Source organism: Diceros bicornis, chromosome 2 (genome assembly GCF_020826845.1).
Source record: "Diceros bicornis minor isolate mBicDic1 chromosome 2, mDicBic1.mat.cur, whole genome shotgun sequence".
In the NCBI taxonomy this organism is placed as follows: Eukaryota; Metazoa; Chordata; class Mammalia; order Perissodactyla; family Rhinocerotidae; genus Diceros; species Diceros bicornis.
Window position 1 is genome coordinate 30,621,501 of NC_080741.1, and position 23,056 is coordinate 30,644,556.

Genomic DNA, 23,056 nt, shown 5'->3' on the forward strand with positions numbered 1-23,056 from the left:
TCGGGTTACACTCGGATTTGAAGTCATCTGAGAAGCCTGTGCTGTGAGAGGAAGCTGGGACTTTGACAGTCCGGGGTCCTGGCCCTGACTGTCTGGGGCCAAGCTGGGCTGGGGGTGTGCCGAGGCTCCAGTGGGTCAGACAAGATGTGGGGTCAAATGGCTGCAGAAGAATAAGTGAATGAACGAATGAATGAATGAATGCGTGGTTTTCCAGCCTGAGTGTTTATAATGCATAATTATTTTTAAATAACTTTATAAATAACAAAAGACTACATGATTAATACAGAAAGTTTAGGAAGCAGAAAAACATGAAGGATCAAAAACCATAATCCCATCACCTTTAAGGTGAACTTCTTCAAAAATGACAGTTAATTCAGAAAACTGAAAAGCAAAAAACCAGGGCTTAGCAAGGAGTCACTAATTCTGACCCCACAAGGGCCTTGTCCAGGGACGTGACTCCCAGGCAAAAGTGGTGTCTTTCTAACGCCTCTCAGGCCATCCCCTCTGGAACTGGTGGGGGACGTGCTTGGAAGAATCCTCTCTTCAAGGACCCAGTCCACATAGAAAGTTCTCCAAACAAACCGAGGCTCTCAGCCTGTTGGGTGGGCCTAAGCTTTCCTTGAGAATGGGTTGGCATGTGCACACACAGAAAGACAAGGCTCGCTCTCTTCCTGGCCCTCCTGGCTGCCAAACCTCTCCTCTTGAGAGATGTGTTTATAGCACCTTTTCCCTCGTTCCTGTTCCCAGCGTCAGATGAGTCCAAGCAGCACCGGGGGAGGGAACCTCCCAGCTCAGGCAGCGCAGGCCTAGCCATTAGTGACCCCGGATCTGACTTCTCTCTCGTTTCCAGCTGTCAGGAATGACAGGAACAAGAAAAAGAAGGAGCCTTCGAAGCAGGAATGCACAGAAAGCTATGAAATGACAGCTGAGCTGGATGATCTCACGGAGAAGATCCGAAAAGCTCACCAGGAAACCTTCCCCTCACTCTGCCAGCTGGGTAAATACACCACGGTAAGAGAAGCTTCTCCCCATCACCGCCCCCCAGACTGGAAGGATGGATACAGGCCCTTAGTGTGAACACACATGTACACACACACACACACACACACATGCTCTCTCTCTCTCTCTCTCTCGCCCAGGATGTGCATGTCAGCGGAGGTAGTGTAGTCTTTAGACAGACTTGCGGTAGTCTTTAGACAGTCACTGAGGAGGATGGTGTTTCCTGCGATTCAGTCATGCATACATTCTCTCGAGAAACATGAATTGAGACTTATTATTTGCCAGGCCGTGTGCAAGGTGCTGGTGACATGAATGAATAAGATAAGGCTGCTGCTCTCAGGGGCTTATCATCAGGTGAAGGAGGCAGGTAAAACAGGGAGGTGTTACATGGGTCATGACAGTCACCTATACAGCCCAGTGGGGACCCAAGGGGACAGGGGTCATTCTTTTAAAACACCCGTCCAGCTATAAGAGCCAACCACGATTATTGGGGCCCTCTCCTGACTGCAGAGAGGATGTGTGTAAAACCCCTAAGCCAGGGCCCAGAGAAGCACAGGGTAGGCGTGACCCTTCCCTGGTGGGTAGGTGGCTCGTCCCCCTCCACTCCCAGCGTTCAGCTAGGAATGACTTTCACTGAGGTTAGACATAGAGGAGGTGGGAGGGAGAGAAAGTGGGATCAAAAGGGAGGAGGCATGTGGTGGCTGGTCTGGGATGTGCCCATAGAGACATCATGAGGTATTTTAATTTTTTAAAGTGGTTTTTGCATGTATTATGTTTACTGATATATATTCCCAGTGCATGGCACAGAATAGGCACTCAATAAATATGTGTTGAATGAATAAATAGCTATAACTAGAATGTTGTTCTGGCCTCTTTAAGTGGTTTATGTTGCTTGCCTAAGATACTAGTAAACGTACTTTTAAAAAAATCCAAATATTGCAGCATTTGCTGGTTTAGTGACTGCTGTGCTAGAAAAAGAATAGTATGAAAGGTCATGAAGATAAAAAGATGAAATGGTGATGCCAGAAAGAAAAAGGAACAGTGAGAGGAAGGGCTGTGGAGCAATTCTTGGGGAGCACGCAGTCGTGCATTTGGGTCTTGGTGCCACAGTGTTATCTGTAAAATGAGAATGGTGACCAGGAAGGGGCCCAGAGGGTTTGCTGTGGAAATCGGTACTAGAACATGCCGGGCGGCTTCCTAGGTGAGCGTGAGGCTGCTGACGTGCTGAGGCTGCACAGGTTGGGGGCACTGAACCAAAGACTTTGGCTCAGGAGCAGAGGAAGACCCTAGAGCAGTATTTCCCAAACCTCAGCGTGCTTGCGAAGCATGTGGCCATCTTAATAAAGTGCAGGTTTTGATTCAGCAGTTCTCGGGGAGGGGCATTTCTAACAAGCTCCCAGACGCTGCTGAGGCTGCTGGCCTGCAGAACACGCTCTGAATGGCAAAGGCCATGAAGTGTACTTTGAGTAGCAAGACCCAGGACGACCTTCTGGGGCCCACCTGGGCCCTCGGTGTCGGGAGAGGGAGAGACGCTGGTGGGGCACACCTGCTAACCTGTGGAGCTGTTGACCTCGCCTGCCGGGCCGAGGGAGATGCTCAAGCCCCCGCTGAGCTTGCGGAGCACCGTCCTAATCCAGAGCAGACACAGGGCAGGACGAGGCGCGACACTGTAGGGAGCCTTCACGTTCACCCAGGAGGTAAAGCAGGCCCACGAACCAAGAGGTGGCAGGTGCAAATGCCACATATCAAAAGCAAGGGCACTAGAACCACGTGAACGCCGTTTAAATCCTGCTCAGCCACCGATCAGCTGTGTGACTGTGCACAAGTTACTTAACTGCTCTCAGCCTCATTCTTCCCATCTGTAGAATGGGGATAATGTAAAATGATTAGGAAGATGAAATGAAACAATTCGTGAAAAGCCTCTACGATGGAACCTGGAAATAGCCATAGAACAGTGATGCGAGAGAAGCACCATCCACCACACATCCATTTCCTGGGTGTGAACTGATCCTCCAGGGACCTGCTCCCGTGCCAGGTGCGTCTGGCACTACAGAGAAGTAAAATGATTAATAACCCGGGAGCGTATCATTTGTTCCTTTTAGACATATTTATTGTCAACTATGCTCCAGGCACGGTATTGGGCTAAGTATCCGGGTGAGTGCATCCTGACCTAAGAAACAGGGAAATTGACTGAGGATGGGCCGAGGGAAAGGAGAGAAGGGGCAGATGAGAGGGAACACGTCTCTGGAAGGGGGGCCTCGGAGCGAGTGGGAAGTGAATGAAGAAGCCTTGCAGAGTCACGAATGCCGACTGAGGAATTTGCATTTTAGTCTGCAAATAATGGAGAGAAATCAACAGTGTATGATCAGGAGTCTTTTTTATTGTTTTCATCATTATTATTATAGCTAATACTTATTGAGCTTTTACAATGTACCAGGGACCATGCTAAGTACTCAAAATATATTAATTCTTTTACTCCTTACAAGGACTCTGTGAGGTGGGTATTGGTGCCCCCATATTACAGATGAGTAAATTGAGGCTGAATATTATTGTCCCAATATTACAGATGAGTAAACTGAGGTGTGGAAGTGCTAAGTAACTTTCCCCGTGTCTCACAGCCAACAAGTGGGACTGGACCGTGACGCCTGACTCCAGGGCACCCCTTTGAGCCACCACACCATACACAGAGTGCATCAAGGGTGGTTGACAGGGTAGGGTGGGAGCAAGAGCCATTGGGCCTCTAGTTAGGAGGAGGTGGCTGTTATCCAGGAAGAAATCAGACTTTTAGCTCCAGAAAAGACACAGTAAAAGAGAACAATCAGAGTAGGGAGGGCTTCCTGGAAGTGGAAACTTTTGAGCCAGGTCATGAGGTGAGAGATGTTATATGACAATCCCTGGCATCATTTGCTACTATATCAGGGGTCCCTTCTCCTGCTCCCCAGGTGGGGGTATCTTAGTGTGGCCTAGTTAGTGCCCTAGACCCTGTCTTACATGGTAGCCAGGTGGAATGGCGCCCGCTCTAATCTGGAAGAGGGCAGGGCAAACACAAAGTATAGCATTTGCCCCCTCCTAGAACACGCCCTGGTGTGGCCTGGCTTCCTACAGGACCTGGAACCAAAATGCGCCCTCAGGACAGTCCTCCCTCTGTCAGCACAGCTCCTTCCCGTCTCAAAAGCCAGCCAGGGGTTCTGGTCAGCCTCACTGGGGCTCCCTCTGAAAGCCGGTAGCCTCTCCTTTTGGCTTCTCATTACGCCATAGGTCAGATTCGACCCGCTTCCAGGCCAGTGAGGCTGCCTGCTCAGCTTTCTCGGAGGTGCAGCGGGGCCTGTCTGGGCCCTGTCCGTGTCCCCGTGCCTCACACTTCAAGCCCCAGTGACGCTGCCCAAAGGCTTTCTCTGGCTGCCAGAGCTGCTTGGCTCACACGTGGGGCACTGACACTCCTGGGAGCAGCGCCCACCCAGTGACAGATGGAAACTGGTGGGTGAATGCCCCAGCTCCCTTGCCCCCAGGGCAGGATACCTCCTCGGGGGTCTCTCACCACCTCCCAGGGTTCCCCAACAAGATGGAGCCTTGGGTGCCCACAGGACGGCCTTTACTAACCGTCTCCCCTTCCCGGTCCCCTTCCCCACTGCCCCTCCAGTGCTTCCTGCCATCTCTTCCCAAACAAGCTGCTCGCATTCAAATTCTAGTCTCAGGGTCTGCTTCCGGCCCAAGACAGGGCTTCCCTGAGGGCCTCCAAGGCCCCTTCCCTTCACGCCTGTTTGGGGATGAGACACCATCAGTCCCCAACTGGGGCCTGTCATCCTAGGCACTTTGAGAGGACTCTCTGCACCTCTTTTGATCCAGCAGGGAGAATAGAAATACAGTTCCGCCTCCAGAGACTGATTCCTAACTATGGGGCAGCCAAGCCTCCTTCCAGAAGTGCACTGCCTGTTCGTGGGATTGAGGCTGCTCTGACACAGTCTCTCATCCGGATTTTCTCTTTATTTCTACTCTCCATATGCACATCTAGCTCTGTTTTTACTGTAAGCAACTTCAAATCCTTTCTGGAAGTAGGTGGGGTATGAATAAATAACAGCAGCCATAACACATTCTCTGCAAGCTCTTAGTTCCGAGTTGAGCATTTTGATACAGGGCTTTTTTTAGAGAGGCAGTTGCTTCTACGGCAAGGAAACTTCCTGCCGTCTTCACCAGCCTGGCATCCCTGGCAGATGCCTTTGGGATAAGTGGGCAGAGAGGAATTAAAAAGGCAGCTCGCTGCCCACCTACAGAGCTTTGAAAGACTGATTCCTTTTTCTTCGCTAATTAGGGTAGATTTGGGACAAATGGGCAGGCCCCAGGAGGCAGCAGGAATGGGTGGGGAGGTAGAAACATATGCTTCACCCCCCTCCATGCCCAGGCCTGGGCAGGATGCTCACCTATGAGCTTCAGAGCCAGTCTCCCCATGACCCCCTTCAGAAACGAGGGTGAGGGGAGAGGGACTCCATGTGGAAAGGTGGAAAGCAGGGGAGTGGCTATTTATAGATAAGCTCTCCAAAATAGAATGGAGGAGCGAACCAGAGGGGACATCCTAGCCCTGAGGATAACCCTAGTACCTATGGCATTTGGGCTTTAGGGCCTCATAGACCCAGGCTCAAATCTTGCCTTTGCTACTTAGGAGTTGCGTGACCTAGGAATCATCATTTGAGCCTCAGCTCCCTCATCCCTACGCTGGGATTTGAATAGTACCTACCTCATGGGGTTGCTGGGAAAGTTAAATGAGAAAAATATATCAGAGTGCCTTGTACACTTGCTGGCACAGAGATGTGCAGAATGGGTGGGTCTCCTCCTCTTGATCCTGTTATGAATGCTTTGTCATTTTTTAGAGCCACATACCCAGGTTCTGGAAAAGGAAAGTGGGGGGTGGGAAAGTGAGGCACTTGCCAGGCGGTGCAGTGCCAGCCTGGGCTGTCTGCTCCTCGCTTTGTCGGCTCCTGCATCCCGCTGCTGTGCCATATGCCGCTGTTCATCACCTTGCAGGCTTGATGGGACGTAAGCTGCCCTCCGAGGGGCTCATGCAGCTGAGCTATGGAGATTTAAGGAGCCGTTAATCTACTCAGAAAAATGACCACCAACAGAATCATTAAACCACCAAAAGACGTTCCAGGAGACCAGTGCTTTAGAAAAGGAAGGGTGTTGTGGACAGTTTCAGCCATTTGTGGACTTGGCTTTCGATTTAGAAAGCTAATACTGTGATCAGCCAGACAATCAGAACCTGAAACTTGGGAGGTCAGCCTTCCAGAAGAGACGCACCTGGTGGGGTGGACGATCGGGGAGTCCGGACGCCTGAGCTCTAATCCCCGCTCTGCCGCCTCACAGTCCTCTGACCTTGAACCAGCCCTTAACTTCTGTGAGCCTGTTTCTTGCCAGTCAACACATCTGCTCCATCCATACCACCCAGACCATTCTTTCATTTTCCAGCACACACAATCACTGCATACCTACTCTAAGAGTTTCCTAGAGCTGCCGTAACAAAGTACCACAAACTGCGTGGCTTAAGATGACAGAAATTTATTGTCTCAGAGTTCTGGAGGCTAGAAGTCCAAGATCAAGGGATCAGCAGAGCCAGGCCCTCTCTGATGGCTCCAGGGAAGAATCTTCCTTGCCTCTTATAGCTTCTGATGATGAAGGCAACGTGTGGCGCCCTTAGCTTGTAGATGCATTACTCCAGTCCTCTGTCTTCACATGGCCATCTTCTCCCTGTGTGTCTTCGTATCATCTTCCCTCTGTGCGCGTCTGTCTGTCCAAATTTCCCCTATTTATAAGGGCACCAGTCATATTGGATTAGGGCCCACCCTAATGACCTCATTTTAACTTGATGACCTCTAAAGACCCTATTTCCAAAAAAGGACGTTCTGAAGTACTAGGGGTTAGGACTTCAGCATAGCTTTTTGAGGGGCACAATTCAACCCATAGCACCCTCTGAGTCCAGAATTGGAGGGCACGGATGTTTACCCTTCCATACTCGCAGCTCTTTTGTCAAGTCTGGCTGAAAACTCAAAAGTCGTCACATGTTTCGTGAGCTTTTAGAAACCTCTGGCAACACACATCATAAGTCCTCATCTTTTAAAGAAAAATGTTCTCTAGGCACTGTGCTAAGTGAGTACCCAGGATCTTACTGGGTAGTGGAAAAAGGAAAAGATGTTCCCAGCCAAGGGACTAGCATGAGCGTGGCCAGGAGTTTTGTAGAGAGAGGCCCGGACCAGAGACAGGCACAAAGTCTGAGGAGACAGGTAGGGGCTGGCTGGCAGGGCCTTTGTGTGCTGCGAGGAGGTATGGGAACATTAGCCACAGGGAGCCAACAGGGGTTTCCAGTCAAGAAAAGCTTCAAAGAGAGTGGTCCCGGCTGCTTTGTGCCTGGCAGAAGGCTTTGGCAGGTAAGCAGGGCAGAGTTTTTGTTCTTTCTTAGACATGCCCCTAGAGTTCCAGAAGCCATCAATGGCCCCTCTACCCCAAAATCTAGCATCTCGTGGACATCCTCTGGAACACTGATCTATACCTTTCATCCTACCCCTGTATTCCACCAAGTCCCCTCGATTCCACCAAGTCCCCTGGATCTCTGAGACCACCAGGGGGAAGGGGCCTCTCCAGGCTCATGTCCCAGCCCACGAATCTTAGACAACGGGGCTCCAGGAGCACCCCTAAAACATTGCCTTCAGGGGAATCCTTGCTTCTAGCCAGGCTTTCAGGGAACACTTAGAAGTCCTTAGAGACCCTCCCGCCCTGCTCCCTTTGCATTGCCCATTGCTTGGAGCCCTCTCCACCCATGGGCTGCGCCAAGCCTTGAAGACAGTGTCTAACCTTTTACCCATAGATCAGGGTGGCTGCCAGGCTGCCTTCTCCCCACCTGTTGGAAGCTTCCGGTTCTGAGGAGGATGCTACATGTGTGTTGAGGGCCTTGATGCTTCATCCTCCCACTGGCAGACATACCCCAGCTGGAACATCCCAAAGGCCATGTTGTCTTAGTGCCTAGATACGTGTTTACTGACCACAAAAAGATGCTGGTCTGGCACATAACATTCTCTTCATGGTGATGCTGGGGATCTTTTAGCCACCTCACGGAAGCATCCAGAGTTTCCAATGAGGAGGGAGATCACAAAGGCAACAACAGGCTTTAGGAGACAAAAATTCAGACCAGCAAGTAGAATGATGACACAAGCGTGAGAGGGTGACATGGTGTAATGATGGGGAGCCCGGATGCTGACCGCCTGGTGTGATCCTAGACCCTCCACCTAACAGCTGGGGCATCTGGCACAAATTACTTCACTTCTCTGGGCCTCAACCTCCCCATCAGCCAAATGGGACCATAACAGTACCTACCTCATGAGGATGTTGTGAGAATGCAAGGGAGTTTATTGTAAAGCACTTAGAACAGTGCCTGGCGCCGGGCAAGCCCTGGATAAGGGGTTACGTGAGAAACGTACAGAGTAGAGAAATGGAATGTGGATGACAGGAACATTCTGCAAATAGAACTTGAAGGGGCACCAGCCTTTCAGGATGGTGGAAAGGCAAAGGCTTCAGGTCTAGGGAAGGAGAAGGCCGCCTCAGCGGATATGCCCAACATCCCCAGGGAACCTTAACTCTTTATTCCTTTTAAGAAATTGCACATTTCCTCCTTAGCTAAAAAGGAACAACAGGCCACCCTGATGAAACCACTGTAGCACCAGGAGCTGCCACAAGTAGGATTTTAAACACACTGGTGATTCTCGCTCCCTTTGTGAGGCTTGTTCTGAAAGTAATGCCAGTCGGAAAAGCAACGTGTGGCAGCAGAGAACCAAGCAGGCAGAAGAAAGGGATCCGTTTGCGTGGCCAAAATGGCCGTTTAATTGGATTTGATAGAGGAGTTCGGCTTCTCTGCTGCTAAAGACGGGCCTTGGGGGCCACACAGGCGGGTCTCCCTCCGTCTGGGCTGCTGCTGCACAGCATTCTGGGAAGGCAGGCTGGGGCTCCTGCCTGGAGAGGGTCTTCCACCCAGAAGGAGGCCGGGGAGAGAGGGGGCCGTGGAGGGAGGGGGGAGCAGTGTGAGTTTGGGGCAGGCCTGCCCCTCCCCCTCTGCCCTGCCTGTGCTTCCCGCTAGCTGCCAGCAGGGGCCTCTCCCCAGCACCCCATGTTCTCCCTGTCCCCCACTCCCTCCCTCCCCTCTGGTTTCAGAAAGGCTGCTGAAAACCCACGCCTCCCCCTGCACCCCCCATCACCGCCCTCATGACCCACCCAAACAGGCCGAGCTCTCCATTTGCCACAGCTGGAAGATAATATATAAGCCATTTTAAACCTCCTGCCTCTGAATCCAGCAACCAGTCTAATAAAACACCAGGTTATTTGGTGTTTTATTAACTGCCTCTTCCCTTCAGTTTGCATAATAGTGAGCTAGATTTACATGCCGTTAAGACGGCTGTGCATTATTTTTAATAGAAGGCACGACAGGCTTCTCTCTCGGCGCGCGTGATAAAGTAACCTCAGAGATGCTGATGAAGATTTCGTTCCCACTCGCTGGCTCGGGGCAATGCCTTTCTTTCCAGACGGATTCCCTATTGTAAAATGATTTCCCGCCGTAAGCTCGCCCGTCCGTCCCTCTCTTCCGTGTCATCTTCCTACGAACCGGATAAACTGCCTATGAAATTTAATTACAGCCCGAGCGGCCGCGCATCTTGATCTTGCGTTCCCCGAGTGTACTGCTTCCACCACGGTCCGTGAGGAAAGAAGAAAATGAATCTGGAGGATACGTGCCTACTTTCCGCAGGGATGTTGTGGAAGGCAACGTTGGCCACCACCTTTTTTAGGGCTTCTGTGACATCCTTTGTGCAACCTTTCTTTCAGGTTTTCCTCACCAACATGAAAACCAAAAGCTCGTTGATATTATTGACTCTGTGGACTGATTTTCACTGAGGGGAGGAACTGAAGGTCTGGGTTTGGGACGCGTGGTACCTGTTACTGAACTATTTCCATCTGTCAGCAGTCCGGGGAGCCTGGCCTCTCCTTGGATGGTTCAGATCTGCCTCTGGAGGCAGCAGAGGCCTCATGAGCAGGCCTAGGCCACAGCCCGGGAGAGCCTGGTCCTCAAAATGTTAGTCATCCTGAGACATTTTTAAAAAGCAAGAACTTGTGGGACCTTCACTCACTGATTGGTTCATTCAGCAAATATTAGTGAGCCCCTATTTGGTACCAGGACCTGTTCTAGACGCCGACAGTACAGCCCTGAGGAAGCAAACAAGAGCCCCTGTACAAGTGGGGGAAAGAGCCAGTGTCTTAGGAGATCAGTGCTGGAAACAGAGCAGGATGGGAACATCTGGAGTGCAGGGTAGGAGGGGACTATACTTTTCAATAGAGCAGTCAGGGAGGGCTCAAGAGAAAGGGGCATCTGGTCAGGTCTTGAAGGAATGAGGGAGTGCATCATGTAGCCTATCTGGGGGAAAAGCAATCCAAGTGGTGGAGCAGCCAGTGCAAAGACCCGGAGGCAGGAGCATGGCCCATTTGTTCAGGGAGACAAATAGCTGGGGTGGAGTGAGCTGGGGGGAGAGTGGGAGGAGACGAGGTCAGAGAGCAGGGGTGGGTCTCAGAGGGCATTGCAGGCCGTTGAAAGGACTTGGGCTTTTCATCAGAGTGAGATGAGAAACATTGGAGATTTTGAACAGCACAGTGACTTGCTCTGAGTTATCTTTTGAAAGGATCCCTTTTTCTTTTGCTAAGAATATAGTATTAGGAGGCCAGGGTGGAATGAGGGTGACTGGTATGGAGGCTGTTGCAATAATCCAGGCAGGAGGTGATGGTGGCTCAGACCAGAGTGGTGGCAGTGGAGGTGGGACCTTTTCTTTAAGTGTTGGCAGTTTTGAGGGGAGAATGGGAAACTCTCAGACCTAAAGCATCTTGAGCTACAACTGGATGTTAGTCAGAATTCTTCCTATTGCAAGTGATAGAAAAAACTCAAATCAACTTAGATTAAAAAAAGAAAATCCTGTGTGGATCAGGCATGGCTAGATCCAGCAGCTCAATATTATGAAAAATTGCAAAAGTAATATGAAAGAGAGAATAGAATAGTGAGCGCCCGTGATCACTCCACAGCGTCTTGTCTCATCATCCATCCACCTCACACACACTCCCCTCATTACATATTGTTTGGAAGTAAATTGGAAACGTGTCATTTTGTCTGTAAATATTTTAATATGTGTTCTCAATGATGAAAATTTCTGCAAACAAAAGCATAACAGCAATGCTATCATTACACCTCCTAAAATAAAATTAACATCTCACACCCCTTAGTATCTCAGATTTCCAGTTTTCTCATATATGTCACAATTATGTCACAATTTCTTCAGTTTATTTATTTGTATCAGAATTCAGATAAGGTCTACACCTTGTAATTGGTCATGAGTCTCCTGAGAAATCTTTCTTTTTCTAAGTCAAGTTTATTGGGGTATAATTTACATAATAAACGATTTATCTTTTTTAAAGGTATAGTTTGATGAGTTTGACAAAAGTATACAGTCCTGTAACCACCACCCCAGTCAGGATGTAGGACGTTTCCATCTTTCCAGAAAGTCCCTTCCTGCACCAGTGTGGTCCACCCTCCCCACCGCAGCACTGGGACGCCACTGATCTGTTCCCTGTCACTGTTGTGTCGCTGTTTCCAGAGTGTCATGTAAATGGAATCATTTTGTGTGTTGGCTTGTGTGTCTGCCGTCTTTCACTCGGCGTGATGCTTCCAAGGTTCACCCGTGTTGCAGCATGCCATGGATCAGTGTTTCCTCTGTTGTTACTGCCGACTGGCATTCCATTGCCTGCTTGTGTCACACTTTATCCATTCATGGGTTAATGGGCATCTGAGTTGAGTCACTTTTTTTTTTTTTTTTGTGAGGAAGATCAGCCCAGAGCTAACATCCATGCTAATCCTCCTCTTTTTGCTGAGGAAGACCGGCTCTGAGCTAACATCTATTGCCAATCCTTCTGCTTTTTTTTTTTCCCCTAAAGCCCCAGTAGATAGTGGTATGTCATAGTTGCACATCCTTCTAGTTGCTGTACGTGGGACGCGGCCTCAGCATGGCTGGAGAAGCGATGCGTCGGTGCGCGCCAGGAATCCGAACCCGGCGCCGCCAGTAGCGGAGCGCGCGCACTTAACCGCTAAGCCACGGGGCCAGCCCTTGAGTCACTTTTAATCCATAGGTTCCTCTTTCCGTTTCTTTTTTTCCCCTTTTAGTGTATTTGTGGAAGGAACCAATTCATTGGTCTTATGGGGTCTCCTACATTCTGGAGGTTGACAGTCATGTCCCCCATGGTGTAGCTTACCATGTTCCTCTGTCTCCTGGATTTCCTGTAGTTAGATCCAGAGGCTCGCTCTGATTCAAGTTTGACTGTTTCATTGGTGGCGTGTGTGTTTCCATCAGGACACCCAAATGACAGGTTGCCTCTTTTTAAGATATTAGCCACCACCGTTGGTCAATGCCTAGAGCCATTAATTCATCAGAGTTAGAAAATGGTGACTCCTCATTCCATCATTACTTCATTCATCAGCTGGAAAAATTGCATAAAGAGAAGGTCCCCTCATCTGTTACTTGATTATCCAGTGGTACACAGATAAGATTTTGAGCATTTTTGAAAGATGAATCCAAGCTAAAAACTCAGCCACCCCACCAGGAAGCTCCCTGGGCAGGACTGACATGTCAGCGCATAAATAGGAAACGTGTTGAGTTCCCGCCTTCCGTTGGGCTTCCCAGAAACTACCCCTGATGGCGTTTTCTCTCCCTCTTAGAATTCCAGTGCTGACCATCGAGTCCGATTGGACCTGGGCCTCTGGGACAAATTCAGCGAGCTGGCCACCAAGTGCATTATTAAGATCGTGGAATTTGCTAAACGTCTGCCGGGCTTCACCGGCTTGACCATCGCAGACCAAATCACCCTGCTGAAGGCCGCCTGCCTGGACATCCTGGTATGTGCCCTTCTGAACTCTCAGGTGGGGGGTTGGGGCGGGGGGAGAGGGGGCTGGGATGCTTTGAAGACTTCCAGAGGCTTCGGTTTCCAGCCTCTCTTCCTCTCACCTCCTTTGCACACCGAGTCCCATCCTCCCTGCCTGAATCTCAGTTTGATTGCCAAAGGCTCAGAGACCCCCTGGAGCTGGGCAGAACCTTGCTACCCTCTCTGCCCAGTATGGGAGCCTCGTCTACATGACCTTGGGAAAGGGCCCAGTCAGTCTTGGTCACAGGCCTTCAGTGACAGCTTGCTCACCCCTCACCCCTTCCACGGGCCAGCCCTGTAGGTCTTTGAAGGGCCGTCAGGATTGCCCAGGCTAAACCGACTGGAGGTGGCACACAGCACTCTGACTGCACCCCCTGACCTCACACCACCTCCATGAGTGGCCTTGGGAAAATCCCTTCCTTCTGTGGGCCTCAACTTCCCCAGCTGTGCAAAAGGGAATCCGTGATGCCTCTCTGTCCCCTGCTGTTCTCACACTGTGTCTCCTAGGGCCCTGGAGAGGGGAAGGACACTGTCACACCTCGTCCTTGGAGGATCTCTGCTGGCTGTACATCCACCTTCTCTCTCCCTATTGGGGCTTCAGGGATGGTGTGGTCAATCCTGACTGGGACTGTTTCCTTGGGCAGGCAAGCAGCTCCCACTAGAGGCGGCAGGGATGTGTCCTGCCTGGGGGTGTGTATGCTGACAGTTCTCTGGAGGCACTGGGAGGGGAGGCTGGACCCTAGTCCTGCATCAGAAAATTGAGAAAGTAAAATTAGCTGTTGAGGTGATTTAAAAGCATAGATTTTTCTTTTCATTACATCTTTCATGACTTTGTGTAAAACCATTGTGCAAAGCAAATACAGTTACTCACTCGAGTGAAACACACACACACACAATCCTGGCCTGGTGGAGAGAGGCCCCTGGATGGAGCGGTTGTGCAGGAAGCTTGAATGTTTGTGTGTCTTTCCATGTGCTGGTTGGGTCATAGGAGGAGTGGTCGTGGTTACTCAGTAAGCGACAGGTCCCAGGCATCCTGAGAGCATGTATGATATTTTTTCTTCTCATGAAATCACAGGGTCATGGGCCGGCCCCGTGGCTTAGTGGTTAAGTGAGCGCGCTCCACTGCTGGCGACCCGGGTTCGGATCCCGGGCTCGCACTGACGCGCTGCTTCTCTGGCCATGCTGAGGCCGTGTCCCACATACAGCAACTAGAAGGATATGCAGCTATGACACACAACTATCTACTGGGGCTGTGGGGGGAAAAAATAAATAAATAAAATCTTTAAAAAAAAAAGAAATCACAGGGTCAGGGATCAACCTAGGAAACACTCAGAAAAACCGAACCCCCAGAGCAGCAAAGTCTGTCACACACCCGCACCCTGTAGAGTTTGCAGCCTCAGTTCCTTTGAGCTTCACACAACTCTGTGAGCCTGGGGAAGGGAATTCAGCCCATTTTACAGATAAGGAGCTGGAGGCTCAGTGGGTCACCCAAGTCAGGTGAGTGCTGGAGCCGAAACTCGAGCCCCAAATCTTTCGACTCCAAAGCCGTGAGAGGAAGTGCAGCTGTGGAGGATTAGAAGCGTAGGCGGGGGTGGTGTTAGAGGTGAGGGCCACGGGGAGAGAGCCGGACAGATCACCGGAGATTGATAGAGGCAGCCTGGGCAAATCAATCATGATGTTAGTGATGAGCTAGTAGAATGATGAGCAGCAAAGCCCAAGCTTTTTAATGCTTTCCTCACCAGTGCTTAATGTGTGGTGCTCCATAGAATTTCACCTAAGCCTCAGAACACCCCCGTGATATAGCTAGAGACTGGAGTTACCGCCACGTCATGAGAGGGACCCCAGAGGCCCAGAGTGGCGGAGTGGTGTGTGAGGGACACGCAGCAAGTCCGTGTCTGCACCAGGGGATGCTGTGGAATTCTGAGTCCTCTGCAGCACATGGCCACCCAGCAGCGCCCAGGGCCTTCCCCGTGCTTGGGCTCTGACTCTGTCCCTGTGCTTATTTCTTGGTCCTCCTCTTGTCTAGCTGCCAGGTGGTGACAGTGTGTGATTCCCTCAGCTCCAGCCCTTTGAGAAAGATGGAGTGAGAGAGATGCTTTGAGATCCTCCCGGAAAGCGTCTTGTTTCCACACCACCATAGGCATAACGATCACGGTGCTAGACCTCCTACAGATCCCTGTCCAACCTCCAGCAGCCATCATCACCCGTCTCAGTTTGCACTGAACCCCACAGCATCCTCTGGTTTGCCCGTGGATCCGAGAATCAGCCCTTAGCCCTCGGTGGCGTCACTTAGAGCAGGAAACAATTTCTGTGACCTTAGTCAAGTTATTTGCCATTTCCAAGCCTCTGTTTACCTATCTATAAAATAGGGATGCAAATCAATACGGCATTAACAACGTAATTCCTTTGTTGTTAGTGCCGTCGAGTCGATTCCGACTCCCAGCGACCCTGTGCACAGCAGAGCAGAGCCCTGCCCTGTCTTTTTGCTCCATCCTCTCCCTTCCGGCGCTGTGTCAGACAATGCTCCACTGCTATTCATAGGGCTTTCATGGCCAATTTTTTCCGAAAGTGAGTGACCAGGTCCTCTTCCTAGTCTCTCTCAGTCTGGAAGCCCCGCTGAAACCTGTCCACCATGGGTGGCTCTGCTGGTATTTGAAATACCGGTGGCATAGCTTTCAGCATCACAGCAACACGCAGCCGCCACAGTATGACAACTGACAGACAGGTGGTGCGGGTCTCTGACCAGGAAATGAACCCGGGCTGCGGCGGTGAGAGCACCGAATCTTAACCACTGGACCACCAGGGCCGGCTGGGTCATTTCTTAAATGGGCCTACATACGGTCATGGATATGAGCACGGAGCGTGTGGTAGGTGCTCTGTCAGTGATGGTGAAAGTGGGGCCAGAGCTGTCGCAAGCACCTGAGGGCAGTCCCAGCCTCGGTGGCAGGAGTCAGGAACCTTCCACCCACTCCTTCCTGGCCTCACAGGGGTGAGGGGTTGGGTTGGGGTGCAATAAGCAGAGGAGAAAAGCCCGAGCCAGGGAAGGGCAGAGACCTCCAGTCATGTGAGACGAAGCGGAAGGAATACTTATGTGGCTCCAGATAAGAGCTCATTTCCAAGAATTTGTAGCAAAGGCAGTTAATCACAAGATCCTGAAAAATGCACCACTTCAAAGCGCATCTTTTGGATGAGACTATCAGCCAGCTGATCTGTTTGGAAGAATCTTCTTATCTCAGCCATTGATGTATGGAGAGTGAGACGGAGAGGCCAGAAGGATGGACAGACAGACCCAGGCTGAGGTTTTTCTCAGCCCCTAGAAAGGAAAGTCAAGGTTGTCCCAGGGGTCACCAGCCCTGTCCTAGTGCCACCCATTCACAGGCACCAGTGCGTCGTGTAGTGTGTGGTCTCCTGACGAGACAGGCCATGTGTTCTGGGTGCACGGCTGCCCGCTGGGCTGGCCCTGTGGTAGGAAGACCCGTCAGTGCAGGACGTGCTGCCGAGGCTGGGCGTGGGGTGGGGGGGTTGATTTACAATCACGATGGGGAGAGACAGATAATAAACAAGCAAATGGATTAAGCACCATCTTAAGTGCTACAAAGAAAAGCAGAAGCAGAATCAAGGGACCGAGCTGACTGAGGTGTGAGGGTTTGGTTTCTGTGTGTGGTTAGGGAAGCAGGGGACCGTTGAAGAGACCTGAAGGAAAGGACAGAAAGATCGGGAACCAGTAACAGACACTGTGGGGAGAGGTGTGCAAGTGGGAGGGGGACCTGGAGAGGGTAGAGTTCAAAGGCCCTGGGGCAGGGGAGGCCCTGGCGGTTGAGGGACAGTGCAGAGTGAGGGTGCCTGGAAGGCAATGAGCGAGGGGAGCAGGAGGGCTGGATGGAGAGGACGTGGGTGTGAGATGGTGCGTGGATTTCCATTCTCAGAGTCATAAGGAGTCTTGGGCTGACCAGAGGTGAGCTGTGGTCTGGCTGTTGTTTTAAATGTCCATTCTGGTCACACAGCGTGGATAGATACTGGTTGAAGAAAGAAATCCCCCACATTTAAGCACTTACTGTGTGCTGGACACTGGACATATGATGTGAGAGGAGAGATGAGGCCTTGCCCTCCTGGAACTGGCAGTCCTTCCACCCACCCCGCGCCCGCTCCCAGTTTCACTATAGAACTTGCCTCCCCCTCTGCCCCTACCCCTGCCCCAACATGGTTCCACATCCATCCTGCTCCCCTTTTGGCTGCCCCAGCTATTAACAGTGTTGGTCAGTGTGGGCTCTGAAGCCAGCTTGCCTGGGTTCAAAATCTGGCTCTGCCGCTTACTGGCTGTGTGACCTTGGGAAAGTTATTTCCCCTCTCTGAGCCTCAGTTTCCTCATACTGAAAATGAAGGTGATAATAGAAGCTTTCTTTCAGTGTCCAGAGAGAATGAAATGAGTGGTCCAGTGGACCTGGAACAGTGTTGGAACATTATAGGCCTCAGTCACCTCACATGTTATTACTGCTGTTGTTAAGCCTCACTACACCCTCCAGGGGATTCTGTTATTATTAACATTTTGCAGATGAGGCTGCCAAGGCCCAAGGGGAAACCGAAGGCCCATAGGGCTCCCCCAAGGTTGGGTTCCTTTTATCTGGAATACCCTCCCTTCGCCCATCCCCCCTTTCTTCCCGGCCAACCTATCATCTCAGCTTGAATGCCCCCTCCTCAGGAAAGTCTTTCCTGACCTGCCACTCAGTTGTGACCCCCGCCCCACTGACCTGTCTCATTGCACTTGACACGTGTTGTGGTGAGACGTCTGTTTGCCGGTGCTTTCTACACTGGACTGTCGGCTCCATGAGAGTGGGGTTGGTCACCGTGCAGAGATCCAGGCACAAAAGAGGCATTCAATGAATATTTGTGAATGAGTGAATGGATGGATGGATGGATGGATGAGCAAATGAATTAAAGATTAAAACTGGAATTCCAGAACATGTGCTGCCTTCTGAGTGTTGCATCTGAGCAAGCTTCAAGGGTGAGGTGGCACCACGGGGCTTCCCTGGGGCCTGCCCCTCGCTGGCCTCACTTTCCCCCAGGGGCAAACGTTCCCACGTCAGCCGCAACAGCACCTTGCTTCTGGTGACGCAAAACAGACTGCCCTGCGTGACTTCAAAACGTGATGTGTGGCTCCTGGGGACCATGTGGCTGTACAGGCAGGGAGGGCCATTCCCACAGGAACCTGTCCTCCCCCTTCCCGGGACTCAGTAGAGACTAGCCCCCAGCCTGGAGGAGCGAGCTCTGGGCTTGCGGTCCCACAGCCACCTGTGCCATCGTGAGGCAGTCCTGTGACTCTCTGAGTCTCAGCTTACCCCCCTGTGGGTGTGGAGCCACCACCCTGGCAGTCCCCGGAAGTCACTGTGAGGCAGCCAGTGTGGTAGCTGAGAGAGTGGGCTCTGGGGCCAGACTCCCTGGGTTCAAATCCCAGCTCTGCCATTGGGAGCTGTATGAACTTAGGGAAGCTCGGTGATCTCTCTGAGCCTCAGTTATCTCATCAGTGAAAGGGGTGTATCAGTAGCTTGTCCCTAATAAGGTTGTTGGGAGAATTACTTGGGTTAATGCACGTGAAACATTTAGCACAGTCCCTGGCACGTAGTAGGTGCGCCTTTAATTAGCATCGTCGCCATCATCAGCATCATCACATCATCAGTACTGAGAGCCCAGACTGCCTTTGTGAACTGTGTAGTACTGAGCTGCTGTATGTATATATGTACACGCACGCACACACGCACACGCGCGTGTTGTCTGGAGCTGTGCTGTCCAGTACGGTAGCCACGTGCCGTCAGTGGCTGGTGAGCACGTGAAGTGTGGCTGATCTGAGGTGCTGTAACTGTAAAATAAACACTCGATTTCAAAGACAACTTTTAAAAATGTAAAGTCTCTCCTTAATGATTTTTTTATATTATATGTTGAAGCAAAAATATTTTGGATCTGTTAGGTTAAGTAAAATATATTATTAAATTAACTCCACATATTTCTCAACATTTTAAAGCAATGGCTCCTCGAATGCTGGTCTGGGAAGCAGTCACAGTGAGAAAAGGACGGGGTACAGTGGAAGGGACAGGGTGTGACTTCGGAGACTGCGTCGTAAGAGGCATCGTGGCCCCTCCTTGTTTGCTCTCTTAAATCTCTTTTTTTGGGGGAAGCCGGTTGACGTGTCATGAAAGGCAGGCTGGTGGCAGGTCCCGCTGGGGAAAACATTTTGTTCCCATGAGCTCGTCACAGCAGGTACCATGTACCGCCAGCGCGTGGAGGAGGACAGCGCGCAAAGCTCTGGATGTGTGACTGTTATTATTCTCACTATTCAGCATTCCCACCAGCACTGGACGAGAAACAGTCAAATCAGATCAGGATCTGCCCACAGGTTGCCAAATACAATTAGTGCAGAGCCTGGGATGAGTGAGCAAATTTGAGCTTTCTCCTTTGCCTAAAAACTTAAAAATCCCTGGATGACCCCCACAGGGGGTGACGAGGTGGGAGAAATTCTGATGACAGAATCCAGTTCCTTTCTAAATGAACAAATATTTATTAGGTGCCTGCTGTGTGATCAACACTGTCCTAGATGCTAAAGAAACAGCAGGGAGCAAGACAGATAAAGAACAGTCTCTTTCTAGAAGATGAGCTTCTAGAGGGGTGATGGGTCAGTAACCTCAGAGAGTGACAGTGCTGTGGAGAAAATGAAGCGGAGTGATGGCTCAGACTGTGGAAGACTACACAGCAATGAAAAAGAACCACTGCTACATGCACTGCCATGGGGAATCTCACAGACATGCCATGGAGTGAACAAAAGCCAGACACACAATAGAATATACTGTGTGATTCCATTTATCTAAGGTTCAAGAACAGGCACAACTCATCTATAAGAATAGAGGTCAAAATAATGGTTACTTTAGGGAGGAGGTTTGATCAGGAAGGGGCCAAGGGAGCCTGTAGGTTCTAGAACTATTCGCATCTTGATCTGGGTGGTGGCTACACAGGCGTATACTTAGGGAAAATGCATTCAGCTGTACCCTTGAGATGTGAGCACAGCTCAAGGCAAGTGTGTTGTCTTAGTTATCTATTGCTGCCTAACGAGCTGCCACAAAACTTAGCAGCTTAACACAATAAGCGTTATTGTCTCACGTAGTCCCTGTGGGTCAGGAACTGACTTCGCTAGCTGGTTCTGCCTCAGGGTCTCTCGTGAGGGTGCAGTCAGGACGTTGGCCAGGCTGCATCATCTGAAGGCTTGACAGGGGCTGGAGGGGCTGCTTGCAGGGTGGCTCCTCATGTCCACCTGGCAAGGTAGTGTTGACAAAAAAAAAAAAAAAAAAAAAAGGGCGCACTTGCTTGCCATGTGGACTTCTCCATGTGGCTGCTTGAGTGTCCTCGAGACATGTCAGCTGGCTTCCCTTAAAACAAGAGATTTAAGAGAGCAAGCAAGGAGGAGGCCACAATGCCTTTTATGACCTAGACTCCAAAGTCACACACCATCCCTTCCACTGCATTCCATCGTTAGAATCAAGTCACTAGTTCCAGCCCACACTTAAGGGGAGGGAAATGAAGCTTCATTCCTTAAAGGGAGTTGTAGCAAAGAATTCATGGGCATATTTTAAAACCACCACATGTTATATCTCAATTTTGAAACAATTTTATTTCATATTTCAAAAAAATTAGGATGATGTGGTAGAAAATAATGGGTTTTAGGAAGTGTGTTCACTGTGCTTGCTGAGGAGGTAACATTTGAGCTGAGCTCTGAGGAGGAAGAATCAGCTACATGAAGATCAGGGGAAAAGCATCGAAGGCAGAGGGAACAGCAAGTGCAAATGTTTTGCTGTGACAACAAGTTGCTGGAGATTCAGAGAGGAAACCAGTATGGGCAGAAGGTAATGAGCAAGGGGAAAGAAGGGGCAGTTGTAGGTGGCAAGGTAGGTGGAGGCCGTGGAGGCCACAGGAAGCGGTGTGGATGTTATGAATGTAAAGACGACTGGAAACCGTTGGAGGGATTTTAGCCGGGGAGAGATGTCCTCCGATGACCATTTGAACAGCGTGCTCTGGCTGCTGAGTGGGAGTGGAGGTAAGGGATGGGTTACGAGGCCCTCACTGGAGGAGAGGCGATGGTGGCTTGGATTAGGGTGGTCACAGGAACAAGGAGAAAAGTGGACAAGTCTCTGGCTCTGCCTCTGGGCTCTCATGTGCTTAGGTCCTCCCAGGGCTCCAGCCTCAGGCGGTCGGCTCCAGGGAGCCATCAGGAAGCAGTGGAAAGATACTCAGTCATCCTCATAGGAAGAGAGATCCTTCTTGCTCCGAGGAGGATCAGCTTTGCCCATCAACAGAGCTGTGTTGTCTCACAGGGCCCTCCTTTGGTGGGTCAGCCTTGCCTGGGCTATTTTTACCCATCTCATGGGACTTGCATGCTCCTCTTGCCAGATAAAATACCCTCTTTTCAAACAAAGGGTGTTTTAATCCTGGATAAGCACTTGGTGGTTGCCACTAGCATTTGACTTTAGTGTGACAGAATGAAACTCCTAGGTTTCTCTCCAGAGGCGGCCTGGCAGAAGCTATGAGGAGGATGCCTGCTGCCCTCTGGGCCCACCGGGGCAGGAGTGGGGGCAGAGGCTCCCCTGATAAAAGAAGATATTGACCATGCTTCCATTCTGGGCCATGCGCCTTCGTCTCTGGATGGCCCATTTGTACTTGGTTTGGGTTTTGAACTTGCTAGGGAGAGAGTCAACAGGACACAGTCTAAATGCTTCATCAGAATGCAAAAATTTTCCGACTTTTGAGGAGGAAAGCCCTTCAGGATACAATAGTTCGAAAGAGACTTTGTCCGCTGCAGTTTGGACTTGAATTTCTAAGTAAGCTGTTGACAGCTTGCAAATGCCTAAATCCTGGCCTTCTAGTCCTTTCCAACAAATCCCCGGTTCCTTTCATTCTTGCAGAGATGGATCTTGTGAATTCACATCTTGGCAGTGCACTCAGGCTGCAAAGACTTATTTAGTACCTATTTGATTCCAAACTGGAAAGGCGTCTGGAGAATTCGAGCCCATAAATATTGAGTGCGCTGACTGCCCGTCTCGTGACGACTCCGTGCGTAGGCAGCACTTCCTTGAGTTTCTCCAGGTGGTTGAGGAACACTGGGCTGCAGCCCAGCAGCCCTGTGTTCTGCCCGGACACCATTACCTGTGTGATCTCGGGCACCGCACTGCACTTCCCATGCTTTCAGGGGAACGAAATAACCTCTGGGTTCCTCTGCTGCCCTGACTTTGGGAATGGCTTCATGCTGCATCGGCTACCAAGATGAAGGGGCACAGGCCAGCCAGTCGGGGACCCAGAGAAGATGGCTGGGCTCAGAGAGGTCCCTGGCAAATATCTGAGAGGTGAAAACAACCACCCATGCAATGAAGAGGAATCTTTGTGAGGTTTTGATAACCACTCTCATTCGTGATCCTGTGCTTTCCAGTCCACTGTGTCATCTGGTCACACAAGGAACATTCAGAGTTTGAGGACATGTCCTGGTTTAGATCACACCCCTCCCCGTATAAAGTTTGTAGAATTTTCTGTTTCCAGGCCATAGGCCATGCGCTCTTGAATACCAGGTAGGTCACAAAGGCACCCAGGCCAGGAGACAGATGAGGCTGATGTGTAAATCAGTGCTGGGCCCGAGGTCACCCCACCTCAGAGAGGTGTCTGGGATTGGATAGTGGCATCAAGAGGAACGAGGCAGCTGTGGAGCAGAGGTTAAGAGCACAGGTTTGGAGACAGCCTGAAGCAGATCATGCCACCTAGTGGTTATGTGGCCTGGGACCAGCTATTTGAGTTTGTTTCCCCATCTGTAAAATGGGGTAACGTTACTACCTAACTCATGGGTTCATACAAAAATTAAGTCAAATATTAAAACACTTAGCATGGTACTGGCATGTCATTGGTGATGAATAAAATATTAGCTATTATTATATGTTGGAGGTGAGGTGTGCTAATATTCACCCTTCTCCTCTCAGGAGATTTCTTCTAAGCAAGAAGACATTGGAGGCAGACTTTTTTATCAGCAGAGGTCCCACACCCTCACTCT

The 23,056-nt window shown here is 50.6% G+C and overlaps 1 protein-coding gene across 9 annotated transcripts in view; it reads left to right on the forward strand.

Moving 5' to 3' along the window:
- The window catches only part of RARB (retinoic acid receptor beta), an 824,831-nt gene that overhangs the window by 795,846 nt on the left and 5,929 nt on the right, over nucleotides 1-23,056 (forward strand). For all 9 annotated transcript variants that reach the window (XM_058553917.1, XM_058553915.1, XM_058553911.1 and 6 more), the window contains 2 exons: nucleotides 851-1,011; nucleotides 12,782-12,958. In XM_058553917.1, the coding sequence (XP_058409900.1) occupies nucleotides 851-1,011; nucleotides 12,782-12,958 (338 nt within the window). The remainder of the gene's footprint in view (nucleotides 1-850; nucleotides 1,012-12,781; nucleotides 12,959-23,056) is intronic.